This window comes from Schistocerca cancellata, chromosome 9 (assembly GCF_023864275.1).
Source record: "Schistocerca cancellata isolate TAMUIC-IGC-003103 chromosome 9, iqSchCanc2.1, whole genome shotgun sequence".
Taxonomy (NCBI): Eukaryota; Metazoa; Arthropoda; class Insecta; order Orthoptera; family Acrididae; genus Schistocerca; species Schistocerca cancellata.
The window spans coordinates 347,533,962-347,559,635 of NC_064634.1; the positions used below are offsets into that span (position 1 = coordinate 347,533,962).

A 25,674-nucleotide genomic window follows, 5' to 3' on the forward strand; every position below is an offset into this window, starting at 1 on the left:
TTGAATAATGCTTTTCGTACAGCCACAGGACGTTGTGTTACGACTCAAATTGTGCACAACAGGCTGCTTGATGCGCAGCTTTACTCCCGATGTCCATGGCGAGGTCCATCTTTGCAACTACGACACCATGCAGCGCGGTACAGATGGGCCCAACAACATGTCGAAAGGACCGCTCAGGATTGGCATCACGTTCTCTTCACCGATGAGTGTCGCATATGCCTTCAACCAGACAATCGCCGGAGACGTGTTTGGAGGCAACCCGGTCAGGATAAACTCCTTAGACACACTGTCCAGCGAGTGCAGGAAGGTGGAGGTTCCGTGCTGTTTTCGAGTGGCATTATGTGGGGCCAACGAACGCCGCTGGTGGTCACGGAAGGACCCATAACGACTGTACGAAACATGAGTGCCATCCTGCGACCAATAGTGCAGCAGCACATTGGCGAGGCATTCCTCTTCATGGACTACAATTCGCGCCCCCATCGCGCACATCTTATGAATGACTTCCTTCAGGATAACAACATCGCTCGATTAGAGTGGCCAGCATATTCTCCAGAAATGAACCCCAAACGGTCATGCTTGGGATAGATTGAAAAGGGCTGTTTATGGACTACGTGATCCATCAATCACTGAGGGATCTACGCCGAATCGCCGTTGAGGAGTGGTACAATCTGCACCAACAGTGCCTTGATGAACTTGTTGATAGTATACAATGAATACAGGCATGTATCAATACAAGAGGATGTGATATTGGGTATTAGACGTACCGGTGTGTACAGCAGTCTGGACCACCACCTCTGAAGGTCTCGCTGTATGATGGGTCATGTTGTACCACCATACAGTGAGATGTGGTCTTCATGAGCAATAAAAAGGGCAGAAATTATGTTTACGTTAATCTCGATTCCAATTTTCTGTACAGGTTCCGGAACACTCAGAACCAAGGTGATGCAAAACTTTTTTTGATGTGTGTAAGGTAACAAGTGTCTGGCGCACTTAGATCGGTTACTGCTGCTACAATGGCAGGTTATCAAACTATAAATGAATTTTGACGTGGTGTCATAGTCGGCGAACGAACGATGGGATACAGCATCTCCGAGGTAGCGATGAAGTGGTGATTTGCCCGTACGACCATAGCACGAATATACCATGAATATCAGGAATCCGGCAAAACATCAGATCCCCGATATCACTGCGGCCAGAAAAAGATCCTGCAAGAACGGGACGAAGACTGAAGAGAATCGTTCAACTTGACAGAGGTGCAGCCCTTTCGCAAAAAGCTGCAAATTTCAATGCTGAGCCATCAACAAGTGTCAGCGTGCGAACAATTCAACGAAACATCATCGATATGGGCTTTCCGAGCCGAAGGCCCACTCGTGTACCCTTGATGACTGCACGACACAAAGCTTTACGTCTCGCCTGGAACCTTCAACACCGACATTGGACTGTTGATGACTGGAAAGATGTTGCTTGGTCGGACGAGTCTCATTTCAAATTGTATCGAGCGGATGGACATGTACGGGTATGGAGACAACCTCACGAATCAATGGATCCTGCATGTCAGCAGGGGCCTGTTCAAGCCGGTGAAAGCTGTGTAATGGTGTGGGGCGTGTGCAGTTGGAGTCATATGGGACTGCTGATTCTTCCAGATACAACTCTGACAGGTGACTCTGATCACCTGAATCTATTCACGTCCATTGTGCATTCCGATGGACGTGGGAAATTCCAGCAGAACAGTGCGACACCCCGCACGTCCAGAGTTGCTACAGAGTGGCTTCAGGGACACTCCTCTGTGTTTAATCACTTCCGCTGGCTACCAAACAACCCAGTTATGGGCATTATTGAGCGTATCTGGGGTGGTTTGCAACGTGCTGTTCAGAAGAGATCTCCACCTCCGCCCTCGTAATCTTACGGATTTATGGACAGCCCTGCAGGATTCATGGTATCAATTTCCTGCTGCACTACTTCAGACATTAGTCGAGTCCTTGCCACGTCGTATTCCGGTACTTCTGCGTGCTCGAGGGTCCCTACACGATATTAAGCAGGTGTACCAGTCTGTTTGGCTCTTCAGTGTACCAACTCGCTTATCAAAACTTTTGGTTGAAATGTCTATATACACTCCTGGAAATGGAAAAAAGAACACATTGACACCGGTGTGTCAGACCCACCATACTTGCTCCGGACACTGCGAGAGGGCTGTACAAGCAATGATCACACGCACGGCACAGCGGACACACCAGGAACCGCGGTGTTCGCCGTCGAATGGCGCTAGCTGCGCAGCATTTGTGCACCGCCGCCGTCAGTGTCAGCCAGTTTGCCGTGGCATACGGAGCTCCATCGCAGTCTTTAACACTGGTAGCATGCCGCGACAGCGTGGACGTGAACCGTATGTGCAGTTGACGGACTTTGAGCGAGGGCGTATAGTGGGCATGCGGGAGGCCGGGTGGACGTACCGCCGAATTGCTCAACACGTGGGGCGTGAGGTCTCCACAGTACATCGATGTTGTCGCCAGTGGTCGGCGGAAGGTGCACGTGCCCGTCGACCTGGGACCGGACCGCAGCGACGCACGGATGCACGCCAAGACCGTAGGATCCTACGCAGTGCCGTAGGGGACCGCACCGCCACTTCCCAGCAAATTAGGGACAATGTTGCTCCTGGAGTATCGGCGAGGACCATTCGCAACCGTCTCCATGAAGCTGGGCTACGGTACTGCACACCGTTAGGCCGTCTTCCGCTCACGCCCCAACATCGTGCAGCCCGCCTCCAGTGGTGTCGCGACAGGCGTGAACGGAGGGACGAATGGAGACGTGTCGTCTTCAGCGATGAGAGTCGCTTCTGCCTTGGTGCCAATGATGGTCGTATGCGTGTTTGGCGCCGTGCAGGTGAGCGCCACAATCAGGACTGCATACGACCGAGGCACACAGGGCCAACACCCGGCATCATGGTATGGGGAGCGATCTCCTACACTGGCCGTACACCACTGGTGATCGTCGAGGGGACACTGAATAGTGCACGGTACATCCAAACCGTCATCGAACCCATCATTCTACCATTCCTAGACCGGCAAGGGAACTTGCTGTTCCAACAGGACAATGCACGTCCGCATGTATCCCGTGCCACCCAACGTGCTCTAGAAGGTGTAAGTCAACTACCCTGGCCAGCAAGATCTCCGGATCTGTCCCCCATTGAGCATGTTTGGGACTGGATGAAGCGTCGTCTCACGCGGTCTGCACGTCCAGCACGAACGCTGGTCCAACTGAGGCGCCAGGTGGAAATGGCATGGCAAGCCGTTCCACAGGACTACATCCAGCATCTCTACGATCGTCTCCATGGGAGAATAGCAGCCTGCATTGCTGCGAAAGGTGGATATACACTGTACTAGTGCCGACATTGTGCATGCTCTGTTGTCTGTGTCTATGTGCCTGTGGTTCTGTCAGTGTGATCATGTGATGTATCTGACCCCAGGAATGTGTCAATAAAGTTTCCCCTTCCTGGGACAATGAATTCACGGTGTTCTTATTTCAATTTCCAGGAGTGTACATGTCGGGCAAGGTGGTCCACCAGTAACGGCCTGTTTGGAAACTGAGAGGTAAAGCGATCGAATATTGGTCGGACTATGGTTTCTTTGTGTTCGTTTTAAGATAGCTTTCATCTCTCAACGATTTGAGGAATTGTTAGAAACATAGCATTTTTTCAGATTCCCAGTTAGATAAATGGGGTAGGTTAGGGACACGCAAGTTGCCTCAGTGGCGTCAAATAGAAAGACTTGCACCACGCCATTGAGCCACATTATTGTTATTATTCGTATACATAATTAAGTTTGTACGGAAAACTCAGAGTGCGAGTCCTGCTTGTACTCGTCCGGTTCTTTTGATGATATCCAAGCCCTGCTAGGAGCTGACCAGCCGTTGTCTTGTATCCAATAGAAGAGCCGCGTCTTGCAGTTTCTCTGTGCACCAAAAATTGCTTAAAAATCATGACTGCAAGCAGCTGTATTAATCAGTTTATTACACAACCAATTTCAGTCAAAAAAAGACCATCTTCCTGTATATTGTGAGATCGTAATTGGGTGTGTGACAAACCATAACCACCATCAACTATCAACAAAAACCATTATTTCCGTTCAACTATGAGTCAGAAGCATATATTTGATCATGGAATAGTTTAAAAACTGTTCTTAATTTGTGCTTATACATTCACAGAAATCTTCCAGTTCGTTCGCCTATATGCGAAAAAAGGTGAACATCTTCATAACGAAAGGTTCTATATCCAAGGAGAGAGAATAAGTTCCTTGTTGCAAGGTGCTGCATAATATGTGCTCAGGCCGTCCTACTGTAATCGCACTGTCTTTTGAGATAAGGATACACGTTTTTTTCTTCTCTGCCCGCAAGACCACTGGAGTTAACATTTGCAGTGTAACCATCAAAAGCAATCCATTGAGAAGAAGTAAGTGTATGCTTTTTCAAAGTTTCTATAACATAGTTGGCAATACTTTCTGAAATTTCGTTCTGACAACCTCGTAATTCAAGCACGTTTATTTGAATTCTACTGCGTTTGTAATCAAAATATTGAATTACATTTGAAAATATTTTCAGTGCACCAGAATTGCTTGCACCTGTCACCAGACAAAATATGAACTTTGCCTTTCAAAGTTTTAACAATAACATTTGCGGTGTTACGTGCATTTGTTTTCTTCCTCCACAAGATAAATTTTATACATCCTTAGATTTTGTAAATAGCTTTTTTTATTTAGTTTTCTGGTACAATACACTGGTTTGTACGAATGGTGGTGATAGAAAACCGTGTGGTATGCCAGTGCGGCTTCTGTGGCTTGAACGTTTCGAATTACTGGAGCACGGTTTTTAGTCACAAAATCGAGCATTGAGACAGTAGTGTATCTGGTTCGTATCATCTTTTTCTGCACTGAGAAGTCTTTTCAGCTCCATGGCACGCATATACTGCTCAGCCAGAACATTATGACAACCTGTCTAATAGGCGGTATGTCCACCTTTGGTACGGGCAACAGCGGCGACGCGTCGTGGCATGGAAGCAACGAGGCCTTGGTAGGTCGCTGGAGTGAGTTGGCACTACAACTGCACACACACACACACACACACACACACACACACACACACACACACACACACACACGTCACCTAATTCCTGTGAGTTCTAGGGATGAGCTGTGACGCCGCGTTCACTCACACCCCAGACGTGTTTGACCGGTTTCAGATCTGGAGAGCTGGACGGCCAACACAACAATTTAACTCGCCACTGTGTTCCTCGAACCACACCATCCACTCCTGGCCTTGTGACATGGCGCATTATCTTGATGAAAAATGCCACTTCCACAGGAAATCCTGATCGTCATGAAGGGGTGTACGTGGTATGCAACCAGTGTGCGATACTTCTTGGCTGTCAAAGTGCGTTTCACGAGCTCCACTAGATCCGTGGACGCCCACGTGAATTTTCCTCAGAGCATAATGGAGCCGCCGCCAGCTTGTCTCCGTCCCGCAGTAGAGGCGTCAAGGAGCTGTTCCCTGGAAGACGACGGATTCGCGCCCTCCCATCAGCTTGATGAAGGAGGTATCGGGATTAACCAGACTATGCAACGCTCTGCCATTGTACTCACACCCAATGGCGATGGTCACGTTCCCATTTCAGTCGTAGTTGCCGGTGCAGTTGTGTTAACACGCATGGGTCGCTGGCTGCGGAGCCCATCGTCAGGAGTGCCCAGTGAACTGTATGTTCAGACACACTTGTAATCTGCCCCGCAATAAAGTCAGATGTTAGTTCCCCCGCGGGTCGCCGCCTGTCCTGTGTTACCAGTCTGTCCACTGTACGACGTCCGACATCTGTAATGAGGAGCGGCCGGCCAACCGCACGAGGTATGGGCGTGGTTTCACCTTGGTTTCGCCACTTGTTGAAGACACTCACCACAGAACTCCTAGAATACTCGACAAGCCGTGCAGTTTCCCAAATGCTCGTACCGAGCCTCCGGGCCGTCACAATCCGCCCTCGTTCACAATCACATAGATCGCGCAGCGTCCCCATTGCCCACGCGGAGAACGCGCTCACTGATACTACAGGGTGTTTCAAAAATGACCGATATATTTGAAACGGCAATAAAAACTAAACGAGCAGTGATAGAAATACACCGTTTGTTGCAATATGCTTGGGACAACAGTACATTTTCAGGCAGACAAACTTTCGAAATTACAGTAGTTACAATTTTCAACAACAGATGGGGCTGCGGTCTGGGAAACTCTATAGTACGATATTTTCCACATATCCACCATGCGTAGCAATAATATGGCGTAGTTTCTGAATGAAATTACCCGAAACCTTTGACAACGTGACTGGCGGAATGGCTTCACATGCAGATGAGATGTACTGCTTCAGCTGCTCAATTGTTTCTGGATTCTGGCGGTACACCAGGTCTTTCAAGTGTCCCCACAGAAAGAAGTCACAGGGGTTCATGTCTGGCGAATAGGGAGGCCAATCCACGCCGCCTCCTGTATGTTTCGGATAGCCCAAAGCAATCACACGATCATCGAAATATTCATTCAGGAAATTAAAGACGTCGGCCGTGCGATGTGGCCGGGCACCATCTTGCATAAACCACGAGGTGTTCGCAGTGTCGTCTAAGGCAGTTTGTACCGCCACAAATTCACGAAGAATGTCCAGATAGCGTGATGCAGTAATCGTTTCGGATCTGAAAAATGGGCCAATGATTCCTTTGGAAGAAATGGCGGCCCAGACCAGTACTTTTTGAGGATGCAGGGACGATGGGACTGCAACATGGGGCTTTTCGGTTCCCCATATGCGCCAGTTCTGTTTATTGACGAAGCCGTCCAGGTAAAAATAAGCTTCGTCAGTAAACCAAATGCTGCCCACATGCATATCGCCGTCATCAATCCTGTGCACTATATCGTTAGCGAATGTCTCTCGTGCAGCAATGGTAGCGGCACTGAGGGGTTGCCGCGTTTGAATTTTGTATGGATAGAGGTGTAAACTCTGGCGCATGAGACGATACGTGGACGTTGGCGTCATTTGGACCGCAGCTGCAACACGGCGAACGGAAACCCGAGGCCGCTGTTTGATCACCTGCTGCACTAGCTGCGCTTTGCCCTCTGTGGTTGCCGTACGCGGTCGCCCTACCTTTCCAGCACGTTCATCCGTCACGTTCCCATTCCGTTGAAATTTTTCAAACAGATCCTTTATTGTATCGCTTTTCGGTCCTTTGGTTACATTAAACCTCCGTTGAAAACTTCGTCTTGTTGCAACAACACTGTGTTCTAGGCGGTGGAATTCCAACACCAGAAAAATCCTCTGTTCCAAGGAATAAACCATGTTGTCTACAGCACACTTGCACGTTGTGAACAGCACACGCTTACAGCAGAAAGACGACGTACAGAATGGCGCACCCACAGACTGCGTTGTCTTCTATATCGTTCACATCACTTGCAGCGCCATCTGTTGTTGAAAATTGTAACTACTGTAATTTCGAAAGTTTGTCCGCCTGAAAATGTACTGTTGTCCCAAGCATATTGCAACAAACGGTGTATTTCTATCGCTGCTGGTTTAGTTTTTATTGCCGTTTCAAATATATCGGTCATTTTTGAAACACCCTGTACATGCACAGTGCGTGTGTCTGACTGGCAGTCATTCCTCGCCAGCTGACGCTGCTGTCACCCGGACGTGTTTATGTCGATAGTAGGTCGGTGGTCGTAATGTTGTGGCTGATCAGTGTTCGTCCCATATTAACTATAACGGGCCGCACATCTGCCTTCCTTTTTCGTTCCGTCCAAATTGAAATCACAAGTATTTTGCTGTTAATATGGCTGAGATACTGCGCTGCATTTTTCTGTTGTCACTGATTTTAACCGGAGAAAGCGACGTACATGTTATTAGGTGGATGCAGTCGTATACAGCGACAGTGCTTCGCTGAAATTCTCAACGAATAATCGTTTCTAAATGCGGCAACATACGAAAACTCCAGCTTCAAATGATTAACCAAAATGCTTTTGCTTTAGAGCGTGAAAATATCTAGAAAATATTAGATAAAGTGCAGTATCTCGAATCCTTTCACTCTGCAGTGGATTGTGCGCTGATATGAAACTTCCTGGCAGATTAAAACCGTGTGCCGGACCGAGACTCGAACTCGGGACCTTTGCCCTTCGCGGGCAAGTGCAGGAGAGCCTCTGTGAAGTTTGGGAGGTAGGAGACGAGGTACTGGTGGAACTGAAGTTGTGGGGTCACGTAGTGAGTCGTGCTTGGGTAGTTCAGTTGGTATAGCACTTGCCCGCGAAGGGCAATGGTCCCGAGTTCGAGTCTCGGTCCGGCACACGGTTTTAATCTGCCAGGAAGTTTCAATTACACCGTTGGTAGCGAACCTCTTGAAAAATATAAGTTTGTGCAGCTTATAATTCAGTCCAATTACGCTACATTAAAAATCGTTAGAATATCAAATAGAACGTCGCCACCAAAATGACAGGCTTTTCTAAAAAACAAAAATGCCATTTGGGCATTAAAAATAGCACCATATGCCACTGATATTGGACTGTTGGCCCATTGCCGAAGTGGCAAATAAATTCTTTTGAAATACAGCTCATGGTGTACAACAAGATGTCCTCTATGAAATACACAGGCTTGACAAAAAGTTGGAAACACTACAAACGCAACACATTATCATGCCTAAAACGATGTAGGAAAACCATTGGCATATAGAACACCTTTCAAACATTTCAGAATTGATGAATGTTGTATGCTTTTCAAGATGATCTTATATCATTCTTCCTACAAAATAGTGCCAAATTCAGGTAAAGACGATGGCGGTGGACACCGATTTCACGCCCTTCTCTACGAAATAGATCTCAAAGGCTCAATAATAGTGAGATCTGTTGACCGCGAGGGCCAGAAGAGATGTGATAATTCATCCTCGCGCTCACAAAACCAATCCTGAACGATGTGAGCTATGTGAACAGGGGCCCTTCCGCTTTGGAACACTGTGTCACCATTGGGGAGTGGAATTGTGCCATGATATGGACCAGACCAGGCAAGATGGTGACAATGTTTAACAGTCATGGGCACTTTCAGAGCAACAATGGAGCCCATCGAATACCATGATATGGCTTCGAAATCGCCACTGAACCCCTGCCATGTTTCAGTCTTGATTCAGTCCAGGGACATAAACTCGGCCAGAAGTTGGAAACAGTGGAAACAAGAATCATCCGGACAAATGACTTCCTTCCATTGCTCCATAGACCTCGGCACCACTTTTTCCTGTTATAGGTATTTGCATCTCTGGTGTCTGGTTCTGTAATTCAAGTTCGCCTTGTGGAGCTCCTTTCGTGTTGTATTGGTGCTGACACGGTTCGCGAGTGCGACATTTAGTTCTTCAGTGACTTTTGCAGCTGTCATCGTCTTATTTTTCGTCACAATCCTCTTCAATGATCGTCCGTCAAGATCACTCAAAATAGACTTTCGTTCGTTCTGTGCTTTAGCAAAAGGTGTTTTTGCGCTTTTTCCTCTGTGCGGTATACGTCTTCGATACAGTGCCTCTTGAAACACCAGATACGTCGGCTACCTTCGTTACGGAAGCACCCACCATATGAGCACCAAAATTTTCCCCACGTTCAGATCCACTTGGCTCCGACGTGACGCACAAGTACATAGAACACTGTTCTGACCACAACTGTAAGTTGCGTCGTATTGAGGACGCTGTAAAGGTACCTTTCGTGGTCAAAGACAACAGCGCAATCTGCAGGCTTCAATAGCATCTGCATTTATGTTCAAGTATGCGTTTCTCACCCCGTTTCCTTATTTTTATGCAACTCAGCAACTCAGCACTCAGCACTCAGCACTGCCATTTCTGTTCGCAGTTTCTGGTTATGTGGTAGAGGGATAGCTTTAAAAAACGATAGGAGGAACATCAGCTCTGCTGGTGACTGAATACTCTAATATACCACACAAAACTACACTCCTGGAAATTGAAATAAGAACACCGTGAATTCATTGTCCCAGGAAGGGGAAACTTTATTGACACATTCCTGGGGTCAGATACATCACATGATCACACTGACAGAACCACAGGCACATAGACACAGGCAACAGAGCATGCACAATGTCGGCACTAGTACAGTGTATATCCACCTTTCGCAGCAATGCAGGCTGCTATTCTCCCATGGAGACGATCGTAGAGATGCTGGATGTAGTCCTGTGGAACGGCTTGCCATGCCATTTCCACCTGGCGCCTCAATTGGACCAGCGTTCGTGCTGGACGTGCAGACCGCGTGAGACGACGCTTCATCCAGTCCCAAACATGCTCAATGGGGGACAGATCCGGAGATCTTGCTGGCCAGGGTAGTTGACTTACACCTTCTAGAGCACGTTGGGTGGCACGGGATACATGCGGACGTGCATTGTCCTGTTGGACCAGCAAGTTCCCTTGCCGGTCTAGGAATGGTAGAACGATGGGTTCGATGACGGTTTGGATGTACCGTGCACTATTCAGTGTCCCCTCGACGATCACCAGTGGTGTACGGCCAGTGTAGGAGATCGCTCCCCACACCATGATGCCGGGTGTTGGCCCTGTGTGCCTCGGTCGTATGCAGTCCAGATTGTGGCGCTCACCTGCACGGCGCCAAACACGCATACGACCATCATTGGCACCAAGGCAGTAGCGACTCTCATCGCTGAAGACGACACGTCTCCATTCGTCCCTCCATTCACGCCTGTCGCGACACCACTGGAGGCGGGCTGCACGATGTTGGGGCGTGAGCGGAAGACGGCCTAACGGTGTGCGGGACCGTAGCCCAGCTTCATGGAGACGGTTGCGAATGGTCCTCGCCCATACCCCAGGAGCAACAGTGTCCCTAATTTGCTGGGAAGTGGCGGTGCGGTCCCCTACGGCACTGCGTAGGATCCTACGGTCTTGGCGTGCATCCGTGCGTCGCTGCGGTCCGGTCCCAGGTCGACGGGCACGTGCACCTTCCGCCGACCACTGGCGACAACATCGATGTACTGTGGAGACCTCACGCCCCACGTGTTGAGCAATTCGGCGGTACGTCCACCCGGTCTCCCGCATGCCCACTATACGCCCTCGCTCAAAGTCCGTCAACTGCACATACGGTTCACGTCCACGCTGTCGCGGCATGCTACCAGCGTTAAAGACTGCGATGGAGCTCCGTATGCCACGGCAAACTGGCTGACACTGACGGCGGCGGTGCACAAATGCTGCGCAGCTAGCGCCATTCGACGGCCAACACCGCGGTTCCTGGTGTGTCCGCTGTGCCGTGCGTGTGATCATTGCTTGTACAGCCCTCTCGCAGTGTCCGGAGCAAGTATGGTGGGTCTGACACACCGGTGTCAATGTGTTCTTTTTTGCATTTCCAGGAGCGTATATCTGGATAGCCATACGAGGATTTGAGGTCGAAGTACAGTAATAGTTGCTCACTGAGTGTTTCACAGTTACTGTTACACGCTTTTCGGGAGTGTGGAATGGGATTAATACGAGGGTAAGTCAATTATTATCCGCAATTTAGTTATGTTTTTGTTTATTTTGGTGGTACTGTCGTTTTACATCGATGACGCATTATTTATTTATTTGTTGTTATATCTTTGCAATTTTCAAGCTGCTAGGGTAGTATCGTTATCGCTGCCGTACTGTTAATCATGGCTGCTCCGCTGTCTATTTACACTAAAGAAGAGCAACGTTCAGTGATCCGTTTTTTGTGGTCGGAAGGCGTATCAGGGGCTGAAATTCATCGAAGACTTTGGTACAGTACGGGAACAGTGTTTTGCCACAACGGAGTGTATACGAATGGACTGAAAAATTCCGAAATGGTCGCACAAGAGTTACGCACGATGAAGGAGCCGGACGACCGTTTACCGCCACAAATGCAGAAACCATTGAGCGTTCGCGTGAAATGATTCTCTTAGACAGAGGATTAACTATTGACGAAGTGGCACATCGTCTGCAAATTAGTCACGGTTCTGCCTACGGAATCATCCACAACAGCCGTAGTGGCCGAGCGGTTCTAGGCGCTACAGTCTGGAACCGCGCGACCGCTACGGTCGCAGATTCGAATCTTGCCTCGGGCATGGATGTTTGTGATGTCCTTAGGTTGGTTAGGTTTAAGTAGTTCTAAGTTCTAGGAGACTGATGACGTCAGCAGTTAAGTCCCATAGTGCTCAGAGCCATTTGAACCATTTTTGAACCAAAACAACTCAAACAGCTCCATAAACAAACGCGCTTGGAAATCTCCAAAAACATTTGGATCGCTATGGTAACGAAGGGGACAACTTATTAGACAGGATAATTACAGGTGACGAATCATCAATACGAGCCGGAGACTAAACAGCAGAGTATGGAATGGAAACATCCAAATTCGCCGTGCAAGGAACAGTTCAAGACCCAACCGTCCGCAGGAAATCTGATGCTTACCGTTTTTTGGGACGCACAAGGTCCACTACTGGAAGATAATGGGGAAACGGGCACAACAATGAACAGTGCACGCTGCAATGAGATGCTTACTGCCAAGATGAAGCCTGCAGTTCGAAGCAAACGCCGAGGATTTCTGTCAAAAAGTGTTGTGTAGCTGCACGACAATGCCCGTCCGCATACTGTTGCCCATACTTCTGAAACGCTCCAGGAACTCAAATTTGAAATACTGGATCATCCTCCATATAGTCCCGATCTTACGCTTTCTGACTATCACTTGTTTGGTCCACTCAAACAGGCATTAAGGGGCCGTCGATTTGCCTCGGACGAAGCAGTGAAAGTAGCGGTGCATTCCTGGCTCACAGCTCAACCGAGAACCTTCTTCTATGCGGGCATCAGGGAGCTTGTATAACGATGGACCAAGTGCGTTGAAACTCAAAAAGACTATAACGAAAAATTATGTTCTTGTAAGTTTCCTATTTGATTACAATAAAATTTTATAACTGCTTTGTGGATAATAATTGACTTGTCCTCATATATAAAATTTTCGTAAGGAATCCATGTACGGAAATGTACTGTTTGAATCTAAAAGAATATTGTAGGTCAAATCACTTTCAAATCGCCCGCTTTACGGGACACACGTAAAATGAAAAGCGGGCGCCATCATCAGTACAGAATGGCGAAATACGCATTTTAGTGCTACTCAGGGATGTTGGTAGTTTACAGAAATTTACGGAGAGCCGCAGAACACATGCACGGATAACGTTTTCCGGGAGGCCTCATTCCGTCACATCCGTTTTCGTCCGACTGCAACGACTGTGAGAAACAGGTGCATTCGCAGTTCGCAACTAGGAAGGTTGACTGTGGCGCTCCACGGATGTGCCGTACTCTCTAACTTGAAGGGGACGTCCTTCGTTACGCGGAAAAGAACCCAATGACGAACAGCCGAAAAATTTCCCATGAGATGGATATGCCCCACGAGAGCGTTTGGCAAGTTCTTCATGACATAGTTCTACCGTTGGCGCCGGAAGAACGTTCATCCATTGACTCCGGTAGATTTTCCGCTACGTGTCAATTTATGTATGTGGCTTCTACATCACTGAGAACGTATGGCATAATTTCTACACCCAGTTGTTTTTAGGATGAAGTCCACTTCGTCATGGAGGCTGTTTTCAATTGTTAAAATAGCCAGATTTTACATGACGAAAATCCTCATGCCACGCATCCACGTGGATTTCAACAACTGTCCAATAGTAGTGTGTGCATTCTTCCATACGGCGTAACGGATCTCAGATACCTCACATTCCTGAAAAAGCTGCTGAAGAAGTACTTGGAATATTCGCCACTGTAGCTCCTTGAGCAAATGTGATTCCAGCGTAATGGCGCAACCACACATTTCGCACGTGGCGTCGGCCAACATGTCACCCAGACACACGATGAAAGACAGATAGGTCGAGCTGGAACAGTTCCTTGGCCACCACGATCACCAGATTTAACTCCTTTTGACTTTTTCTCGCGGGGTCATACGAAGAGTCTCTTGTAAAGGCGGGAAAAGACCTCCTTGAACGGATTCTGGTGGCAGTAGATATAAAAATGTACACATCTGGATTTGTTGACAGTGTGTATGAAAACTTGCGTGGCAGACACAAATTGAGCAATGAACAACAGAGTCACATGTGGAGAAGTACCTGTAGAGCTCAAATGTCAGAGCTCTTCTGTGTGCCTACCGCGAGGCTGGAGATTCGAAAATGATGCGATCTTCAAAAGGTACATTTAAGGTCATAGGTTCCTCATCAAGACTTTATCTACTAAGTCCCTTCTACAACCTCCAGAAGCCTTTAATACCAATTGTGAAACTCCATGTATATGCTGGGCCACAAGTCCAGCTGAGTCTATTGGTTTTGATTCATGATAAACATTTTGTGTGCCAAACATCTGAAACATACAAACATGGAATATTCTTTGAGATAGATGAGATGTTACCCTTTTCTCACGCTCAGATGATGATTTAAAGTACGTTGGGGGTATGCTGGTTAAACTTTCAGTAAATTAATTTAATTACAATCTCGTAGAACTCAATAAACAAAACTGAGACTCTAAACAGATGTAGTGATATGATTATTCTATTATGTATTATTTCACATAATAAATGACAAGTATCCGACTTCTATTTTAAAACAAATTTAATTCGAACTTGTTAAAAATAGTCTGACATGTATTGAACCACAAAATAGTCTGTGTTCACATTGGGTATACACTATCGTACACAACATACAGCAGACTACAGCATTATGGTATGTGATAATTGTAGACAATAACTTTATTTTAATGATAAAATAATGTAGTGTACATAGTTTGCCAAATAAATTACACATTGTTGTAGGAGTAGAGTGTATAGGTCCAATCACTGTGCTTGCATATATGAATGTGTAATCCGCATCCACATTTGTTATAGCAAGTGCTTGCACTGCATGACTGGCAAATTGGTGGGCTAAGGCTCTCTTAGGGACTCATGCTGAAATATTTGCTTTCATCCAAGATCTAATCAATGGTGGTGAAATATTGAAAATTCAACACCACGAATGAAAGTGTGACACAAATTAGCTATTAGGTTTCACACTAGTACAAGAAGAAGTGAATACCAGTGCCTAAATGAGACATTGTGCATTAGAAACAGTTCTGTTTCGGACATTATAATGGATGTGGTAACTGATTTTCTTCCTGCAGGTAGTCGTAGTCATGCAAAATTTCTGAAACGAAAGCTTTTTTCTCCGTCAGCCAATTATTATTTTTTTCACTATTGACCAGTTTTAGCTATCATCCGTTTTCAAAGAGGTAGATGCAAAGAACAGAAATTACCTGCATTCAAGATTGACAAAGAACGGTAAAAATGACAAAATTACAAGAATGACAATTACACCAGGAAAGCGAGTCAGAGCTACCAAGTTATTCACATTGTGCTGATGCGTATGTAGTAAGTCTCTAGGCAAATTTTTCAAGTTAAAAATGTCTTTCACTTGATTATGACAATGGGTGACTTACCTCAACGTTTCTCCATAACCTTCATGCACATGCGGCGTTCTGCAAGGCTCTGGGCAAAGTTAATGGTAAACAATTGCCACTAGGTCTTTTTCTAGGATATCAATATGCGATTCCTACATTGTTCTGAAACTTTACTGGAACGGTATATCAAGCTTCACCGGAGCTTTTTGTAGCATTATAGAGAATATGAATGAGATGCCTCCTTATGGTTAGGAAAAAAGCTTAGTTGAACTATAGTAAGACACCTGACTCGTATTTTCAAAGACAGTTGTTCGAATTCCCGACCAGATTTAAGTTTTACGTGATTTAGGGAAATCAGTCAACGCGAATGCCGGGATGGTTCCTTAGAAAGTCCACACCCGATTTCTTTCCCCTTCTTTTCCGAATCGTCAGCGAGGTGACGTTGAACCCTAGCATTCTTCCTTCAATATATGAGGTGTGTTCACGAAATAACAGGAAATTTTATTTTCTGAAAATAATTTTATTTATACCTCTATATCCGTACTACCCCCTTCGGAGTGCTCATCATGAGATATTATACACTTATCACGTAGCTTCTTCCAATTTCCGAAATTCTTCCGGAACTCGGTGTTAGTGATGGCACTTACCTCATTCAGAGATTCATTTTGAATATCATCTATATTTCCAAAATAACGGCCTTTTAAGCTTTCTTTAATTTTAGGAACAGACAACGTTACGTGGCGACCATCTCTGGTGAATATGGAAGCTGGGGTATTACTACATTATTATTTTTGGGGAAAAATTTACGAAATGTGGATAGGTTCATTTTCGTAGTGGAAGAGCCTTGAAATGTTTCTCTAGAAATCAGCTTTTTCTTACTGCTTCACGCAAAAAGCGTTGAACCTGTAAGTAGCACTCCTTACTAATCGTTTGACCTTTTGGTACAAATTCATTCATCACTAAGCTGGAATCGAAGAAAACAGTGCGCACAACCTTCACATGTCTCCGCTCTTGTCGAGATTTTTTAGGTCTCGGCGTTCTGATACGACAGAGCCTTAGTTTCGACGTCATATTCGTAAACCGACGTTTCATCACTTGTGATGACACGTTTCAGTAGTTCTGCATCGTTGCTGACTTCATCTAGAGACTGTTGAGCAAGTGTCATGCGCAGCTGTTTTCGCTCGAAATCCAACAATTTTTGAACAGTTTTTCCTGTCACACGTTTCGTACCGAAAAGAACGGAAAACATTTCGTGTCACGAGCCTGCTTACGTGTCAACATCAAGAGCGCTTCTCCGGTCGTTATTCAGGACGTCCAGAGCGCTAGTCATCTTCATTACCTTCTACGACATTTTTCAAGACGCTTTTGCCACTCTCAAACCTTGTTTCGCTTACACCAGACTCTCCTAAAGCAATACTTATCATCACTACACCTTTGCGGCATTCTATTCCGTTGTTTTAGCAATGCGTGATAAAAATTCTCTGATCCATTTTTATACTGAACAAATAATCGCATGTACTAGCAAAACGCGTGTATCCACCCGGATATCCGAGCACGTTAGCACACCGCTTCCGGGATTAGGGGAGGAGCGCCGGCCCCGGAGCGAATGCACCCGGCGGCCAGTTTCCTGCATCCGAGGAGGTGAATACCGGGATGCTACCCACGTCCCATGTCAATTATACACTTCGAAAAGACTTCTTACACGTTGTCCCACTTTAACACGGGACAACACTACACACAGGTATATGGATCACACAAATTTCTTTTCAGGGGGAATGGGTGAAGGCAGGAATAGGATCCGGCTGCCCTCTACCGCTTCCTTTTTTTGTGCCTTTGTCCTGATTCTGAGCAGGGTCGGAATGTTTATTGACGGATTTGGCATGGTTAGTTGAAGGGGTAGCCGGATGCCCTTTCTGTCGCCACGCCGTTTCGCCCATGCACGGAATATGAGTGCCCCAACAGTCTGCGTGTGCACGTGAGCGAGTTTCTAAATATGTGCGTATCGAGTAAGCGAGACGGGACTTCAGCACCCGCCCGGGTTGACCGTCAGACCAACCCTCGTCGTTAACCCACTGGGTGGATTCGATCAGGGACTGGCGTACCTCCCCGTTCCGAAAGTGGCGGTTTAACACGCACGGCTATTCGGGCGGGTTGGCTACCGTCTATCAGTAACACGGCCAAATGCAGGTTGACATGCCGACTCTAAGTCGATAAAGGGAGAAGGCCAGAAAAAGTCTACCAAAACACGTGCAACCTTTTTGACAGCTGACAAAAGACTAAGTAACGGATATGGTTAACGCTGTACATATTTATTTATTTATTTATTTGTTTAACCTGATCTGATTAGGCCCATGAGGCCTTCTATTACATCGGACCAGTGTTTCACACATACAATACATTTTTACATCATAGCTTCCTAAGAAATAACAATTTTAATATGACAAGTAGAATTAAAATGATTTGAGTGTTGAAATGGCAGTGTGAGTAAATAGTAGTATGAACTAATAAACTCATACCGGCAGTACTTTTACTACTACAGCTGATGCCACAATTGTGATGATAATAATAATAATAATAATAATAATAATAGGGACAAATATAAAACAGTTTATTGGTGTACAAAATAGATGTTTATGATTAACGAGTTCTGGGAAAAGGAAATTTAACGAGACGGCATCGGCTAAGAATACTGGTAAATGAGGAAGTTCTGTTTCGAAAAAAGTTTTTACTTGAGTAACTAGTGCCACGGGGACAATGGTAATGCTTATTGTCGCCTCGGTAGATATGTCATTAACCGTCTTCTGAAGTAGCAGATGTTATTCAGTTCTCTACTATAATGCGGGAGGTTATTCCAGAGTCGGGTTCCTGCTGTTGAGAAGGACTTGGAGAAAGTGGTTGAACTATGGAATGGGACAGAGAAAATTCGATCAAAGAGTCGAACATCAGAGATATAACCAACACAGACAGTCATAACCACTTCCAGGCGCCATGAGCTTTTCTGAAAAAGGCCTTGTACTATAACATGACGGTAATCAATAACTGGAAGCGTAAGTGTTTGTACAAGTTTCTTTTTCACGTCAAGAGGAAAGAGGCTTTCATATTTTCGTAGGGCATGAATCCTACTTGCAAACTGCAGTTACGTGCTCATTCCAATTTAGATTTTCGTCTGTTATTGCTCCTGGACTCTTTGCGAAAAAGAGAGGTTTATATTTCTCTCATTTATGGATAAAGATGGTAGGAGTCCCGATATTTAGGGCTAATGAGCCTAGAAAGACCAATCAGGTTCCGTTTGGGTTTTGTGTAGGTTGAGGTTTAACCATGTATCCTGTACACATTCTGATAGTGCACACTGGTCGATATCGAGATTTTAGATACATGTCTTATAGTTTATTGGTTTTGCACTTACGAGGGGAGGCCATGACGCTGGTATCACAGATTTACTTCAATCTTTGTTCGCCTTTAGTATGCCAGTGATACAATATAGTGGGCAAGTAGTAAGGGGCACTACTCTGGCAATTTCGAGAAAATCGGAAGAGAAGTTTTACGCGTCTATTATGTGGGTTATGTATCTGTACGTTGGTGCCGGCCGTTAGATGGCGCTGAGCACTATGGAACTTAACATCTATGGTCATCAGTCCCCTAGAACTTAGAACTACTTAAACCTAACTAACCTAAGGACATCACACAATACCCAGTCATCACGAGACAGAGAAAATCCCTGACCCCGCCGGGAATCCAACCCGGGAACCCGGGCGTGGGAAGCGAGAACGCTACCGCACGACCACGAGCTGCGGACCCGGCCGTTAGAGTTCATGGTGGCTGAGTGAAAGCCGGCACGGTAGAAATGGTTCAAATGGCTCTGAGCACTATGGGACCTAACTTCTGTGGTCATCAATCCCCTAGAACTTAGAACTATTTAAACCTAACTAACCTAAGGACACCACACACAACCATGCCCGAGGCAGACCCGACAGCTTAGAACCGCTCGGCTACCCCCTGGCACGGTAACAGCGTGTTCGGTCAGAGAGCTGCATGGTCTCGGTAATAAAAAAACTGAGTGAAGGGCTCAACAACGGACTTCAACGGATGTCATGTAACGCCCGCTACGACCAATTACAACGAACAAAATTGAAAAAAAAAGTTATTGGCGTTCGAGATTCGTAAGACGAACGTGTATGAAGCGGCGGTTTGGCTCCCGGGTTTAATCATTAATCTATTTTTTCATCACTGGACATATTATTTACTTTCTATGACATTTGAGAGATAATATAACAAAAAAACACGTTTATTTGCATGAAGTTACAGTTTATGTTTCCGTGTCTGTATGACAAATACCATCCTGCAACGTGTGATGTCGAGAGCACATCCGAAGAGGAATTGGCTCTGAGCACTATGGGACTTAACATCTGTGGTCATCAGTCCCCTACAACTTAGAACTACTTAAACCTAACTAACCTAAGGACATCACACACATCCATGCCCGAGGCAGGATTCTAACCTGCGACCGTAGCGGTCACGCGGTTCCAGACTGAAGCGCCTAGAACCGCACGGCCACACCGGCCGGCGAAGAGTAATTGCACATTACTCTTGTGGTCCGGCACATTGCGACTTTGTATATTACTGATTGTGAATAACGTCATTCGTACCATTATTTATCGAAGTTTAATATGGGCTATCCAAGCCTGTCCCTCGTTCTTGAAACTTTAATTACAAATTGTAAACAGTCAAACAACATATGAAATTCACTATAAGTGGTGTTTTTCATTATATTACCTCTCAAATGTAATATAACTTAAATAATGTGACCAGTGATGAAAAAAATGTACGTTGAAAAGTGAGTGATAACGGGATTCGAACTATCGCCTCGCCTACGATGCACTTGGGCAACGGCCTTGCCGCAGTGGGTACACCGGTTCCCGTCAGATCACCGAAGTTAAGCGCTGTCAGGTGTGGCCGCCACCTGGATGGGTGACCATCCGGGCCGCCATGCACTGTTGCCGTTTTTCGGGGTGCACTCAGCTCGTGATGCCAATTGAGGAGCTACTCGACCGAATAGTAGCGGCTCCGGTGACAGAAAACCATTGTAACGACCGGGAGAACAGTGTGCTGACCACACGCCCCTATTGTCCGCATCCTCCGCTGAGGATGACACGGCGATCGGACGGTCCCGATGGGCCACTTAAGGCCTGAAGACGGAGAGCTACGATGCACTTGCTACGCGCGAAAAATAACCGCTTGATCACAATAACTTTCAGAGTATGCAGACACAATAGCGCCTTTTTTGGGAACCATATACAACCGCTCACTTGACGAAAGGTCTGTTCCTAAAGACTGGTTCAAAAATGATTCACATGGCTCTGAGCACTATGGGACTTAACTTCTGAGGTCATCAGTCCCCTATAACTTAGAACTACTTAAACCTAACTAACCTAAGGACATCACACACATCCATGCCCGAGGCAGGATTCGAACCTGCGACCGTAGCGGGCCCGCGCTTCTGGACTGTAGCGCCTAGGACCGCTCGGCCACTACGGCCGGCCCTAAAGACTGGGAAGTATCACAGTTCACACCAATATTCAAGAAAGGAAATAGGAGTAGTCCATTGAATTACAGACCCATATAACTGACCTCAATTTGCAGTAGGATTTTGGAGCATATACTGTACTCGAACATTATGAATCACCTAGAAGAAAATGACGTATTGATACGTAACCAACACGAATTCAGAAAATATCGTTCTTGTGCAACACAGTTAGCTCTTTGTTCCCATGAAGTAAAGAATGCTGTCGACGGATCTCAGATCGATTCCATATTCCTAGATTTCCAGAAGGCTTTTTATATCGTTCCTCACAAGCAACTATTAATCAAGTTGCCTGCACGTGCAGTATAGTCTCAGTTGTGTGACTGGATTCGTGATTTCCTCTCAGAGAGGTCACAGTTCGTAGGGATAGACGGTCATTGAGTAGAACAGAAGTGATATCTGGCGTTCCGCAAGGTAGTGTCATAGGCCCTCTGCTGTTCCTGATTTAGATGAATGATCTAGGTGACAATCTGAGCAGCCCCCTTAGATTGTTTGCAGATGCCAATGTAATTTACCGTCTGGCAAAATCATCAGACGATCAATTCCAATTACGAAATGATCTATAGAGAATTTCTGTATGGTGCGAAAAGTGGGAATAGGCACTAAACAAAGAAATGTGCGAGGCCATCGACATGGCTACTAAAATATATCCGATAAATTTTGGGTATTCGATAAATTGCACAAATCTAAGGGCTGTCAATTCGACTAAGTACCTAGGAATTACAATTACGAGCAACTTAAATTTGAAAGAGGACATAGATAATATTGTGGGGAAGGCAAAGCAAAGACTGCGCTTCGTTGGCAGAACACTTAGAATATGCGATAAACGCACTAAAGAGACAGCCTACATTACACTTGTACGTCCTCTGCTGGAATACTGCTGCGCGATATGGGACCCTTATCAGGTAGTGTTCACGGGGGACATCGTAAAAGTGCAAAGAAGGGCAGCTCGTTTCGTGTTATCGCGCCATAGGGGTGAGAGTGTCACTGATGTGATACGCGAGTTGGGGGTGGCAGTCACTGAAATAAAGGCGGTTTTCTTTGCGGCGAGATCTATTTGCGAAATTTCAATCGACAACTTTCTCTTCTGTATGTGAAAATACTTTGTTGACACCCATCTACGTAGGGAGGAGTTATCGTCATAATAAAATAAGAGAAATCAGAGCTCGAACCGAAAGATTTAGGTGTTCCTTTTTCCCATGTGCCATTCGAAAGTGGAATGGTGGAGATGTAGTATGAAAATGGTTCGATGAATCCTCTGCCAGGCACTTAAGTGTGAATTGCAGAGTAACCATGTAGATGTAGACTTATTGCTATCTGTACCAACTCACAGGTAGGTACAGATGCGTTAAACTTCTCTTGCTATTTTCTCGGAATTGCCTGAGTAGTGCGCCTTGCTGCTTGCACATTATGTTGTTTTAATGGCCCACTGCCCGCGTCCGTAGCGTAGCGATAGCGTTACCTCCTACCACACAGGGGGCCCGGGTTCGATTCCCAGCAGGGGACTGGGTGTTGTGTGTCCTTCATCATCATTTGCATCATCATTGACCCGCAAGTCACCGATGTGGCGTCACCTAAAAAGGAGTTACAATACGGCGGCCGAACTCCCCCGAATTTGGCCTCCCGGCCGACAATGCCATACGATCATTTCCATTTCCAATGCCCCACTAAAGGTGTACAAAGTTTAAAGTAAATTCCCCTTTTAGATGCAACTGGAGCTTATCATAGTACATGTGGTATTTGTAGTAGGACACATCACTGGCATACAATTAGAAGAGTACAGGACCTAACACCAAGCCTGGGGGACGGCTGACAGCACCTGCCTCCACTGTGACGTTATGGTGCTGGTCACGTAGCACTGATGGCGAGACGTCACGTGTGGTTGAACTTGCTGACCAACTCAACAAAGAAAAAATCGTGCGAATCAGACTAATTACAATTCGCGAAGTTACAAAATTTCCTGTTAATTTTTGAACACATCTCGTATTGTAGCTGGCAACCTCGACGGTAAATGATAAAGTGCGTGCTTGCCCAGTGAGGACTAATATTTGGCTGCATACGGCTGGTAGCGCCGAAGCAGTGAAGAGCTCAGAGCAGACGCGGGCCGCCCAGGGACAGGTTGGGGACGGAGTGGTGGATGTGCGGGTGGTTGTGGGTGGGTACCCCCCATCGTACCTGGAGTTGTGGTCGCTGAGGTAGCCGGCGTCTCGGTCGCGCTCCCTCTCTCGCTCCCGCTCTCGCAGCAGCTCGTTGCGGTCGCTGTAGTAGCCCTCGCGGTCTCTGTCCCGGTACCTGCAACAACACCAGCGCGTGGCGTACAGTCAGTGCCTGCCGCATATGCACGGCAGCTAAGCTGTGCGGGCGCCCTCCGAAACGATAGGGTTCAAGCTTCTGAGGGCCACAAGACATTATGTAATCAGGCGTAATTATACAGTGGAACAATCAGTGAGGATGGACATCACGGGAGCAGTCTTGGGATGGGAAAAACCGACCCATTAAAACTGATACTGGTATTTCAATTATTCAAAAACAATCTTAATCGCATTTATTATTATTATACCGTCAACCGGTTTCAACCCGACATAGGGGTCATCTTCTGGGCGTTTACACTGTGAAATTATAGATATCCGTCAGAAAGACTCCATTATACAACAGCTAAAATTACGTAAATATTACCCATTGGTCGACTGCTGGTGGTGTCATTCCTGTCTACATAACGGCAGGAAACTATGCGAGAGTAACTCTTCGTATGGGCTTAAATAGCGTGCCGTTGATCGCCGCTGGGGGTGTTGCCGTCTATTCACGTGATCTCAGCACGCTATTTAAGCCCATACGAAGAATTACTGTCGCATAGTTTCCTGCCGTTACGTAGGCAGGAGTGACACCACCAGCAGTCGACAATTGGGTAACGTATTTTAAATTTACGTAATTTTAGCTGTTGTTTAATGGAGTCTTTCTGACGGATATCTATAATTTCACAGTGTAAACGCCCAGAAGATGACCCCTACATCGGGCGGTATAACATTAATAAATGCGATTAAGACTGTTTTCGAATAACTGATTAATCATACTAATCGCTGCTTCATCTCCACAACCATATTGTCCAAAAACCTGTATTTCAGTTCTGAATGACCAGTATTTTTCTGTATTTGGTCTCAGTTATAACAAGTATTTTTATTTTTTTTACTAATAATCGATTACAGACTGATATATCAATTGACCACGCCAGTAGTGTTAAAATTTTCGGTTACTAAATAAAACTGTTCTTTTTTTAAAAAAAGAACAGCAAATTTTGTAGGAAGTTCTGTGGCTTCTGAAGGGTTCGTATCGTCTTTGAATAACATAGTTTCTGATTAAAGGAGTCCGCTCACAGATCAACAAATTGCAGAACGATATCTGTAAAGAGTTTGGGGAATAAATATCTGCCAATACATTAATTTAGTACTGAAATTTTAGTTTTAATTTATTATGTAACTGTTTCTGGTGAGTGTTGTATTTTGCTCATTATCTAACTCATTAATCTGAACATTTGAAAGAGCACGTTTTATTTTGTCAGCAAAAAGTCAGTTGTACTGAGATTCCCGTAAAAAGTAAAAATATATACAGGGTGGTCGGAAATTCCCGACACAGACTTCTAGGACTTGTAGAGGGGAGTGAGTACATCGTATTTTGAATAGAAACCCATGTCCGGAAACGTCATCCAACGATACTATAGAGCGTCAATGTTAGAGTCGCGGGCGTCGGTAAATGTACGTATACACGGGGTGATTCCGTTATGATGTTACAGACTTCCTAGGATGATGGAGAACGATAAATGTATTAATTTGAAGCAAGGATCACTGTACCTGAAACGAACGAGTCGAAAGCTATAAACGAAAACCTTTCTGATACCTCTGACAGTTGAATACATGTACCGGTTCTTGTGTTGCGAAGAGTGTAGGGCTGGTAACTTTCAGTGTTGGTGGTGTGGACAAAAACGAGAAAAAATGTCCAGTAATCGTGGGCTCTGAAGTCCATACCTTAACAGCTATGAACACTTGCTCAGTAGAGGAGATGTGTTTCACATTAGCGAAGATGAACGAATGGTCATAGCTCCTCAGGTATGCAATTTAGAGCCCACGTTTATGGACATTTTTTCTCGTTTTTGTACACACTACAACCACTGAAAGTTACCAGCCCTACACACTTCTCAACACAAGAACCGTCAGAGGTATCAGAACTGTTTTCATTTATAACTTTCGACTCGTTCGTTTCCGGTACAGATATCCTTACTTCAAATTAAACAATTTATCGTTCTCCATCATCCTAGAAAGTCTGTAACATCATAACGGAATCGCCCCGTATATACGTACATTTACAGACGCCCGCGCCTATAACTTTGATGCTCTGTAGCCTCGCTGGATGACGTTTCCGGACATGGGTTCCTATTCAAAATACGATGTACTCACTCCCCTCTACAAGTCCTAGAAGTCTGTGTCGGGAATTTCCGACCACGCTGTATGTTCACTAAAACACAGATTTTTCGTTTGAAATAATTAAAGAAAAAGTATGCTAGAAATTTTACACAAAAGCTTGAAATAACACAAGAGAACTGAAGTTGTGACAACACCAATAAAATAAATACTAAACAATTCATTCGTAGGTTGCAAT

The 25,674-nt window shown here is 45.7% G+C and overlaps 1 protein-coding gene across 1 annotated transcript in view; it reads right to left on the bottom strand.

Moving 5' to 3' along the window:
* The window catches only part of LOC126101405 (protein still life, isoform SIF type 1-like), a 276,203-nt gene that overhangs the window by 42,290 nt on the left and 208,239 nt on the right, over positions 1 to 25,674 (bottom strand). Inside the window, exon 9 of the mRNA XM_049912068.1 lies at positions 23,200 to 23,316. Coding sequence (XP_049768025.1) covers positions 23,200 to 23,316 — 117 coding nt within the window. The remainder of the gene's footprint in view (positions 1 to 23,199; positions 23,317 to 25,674) is intronic.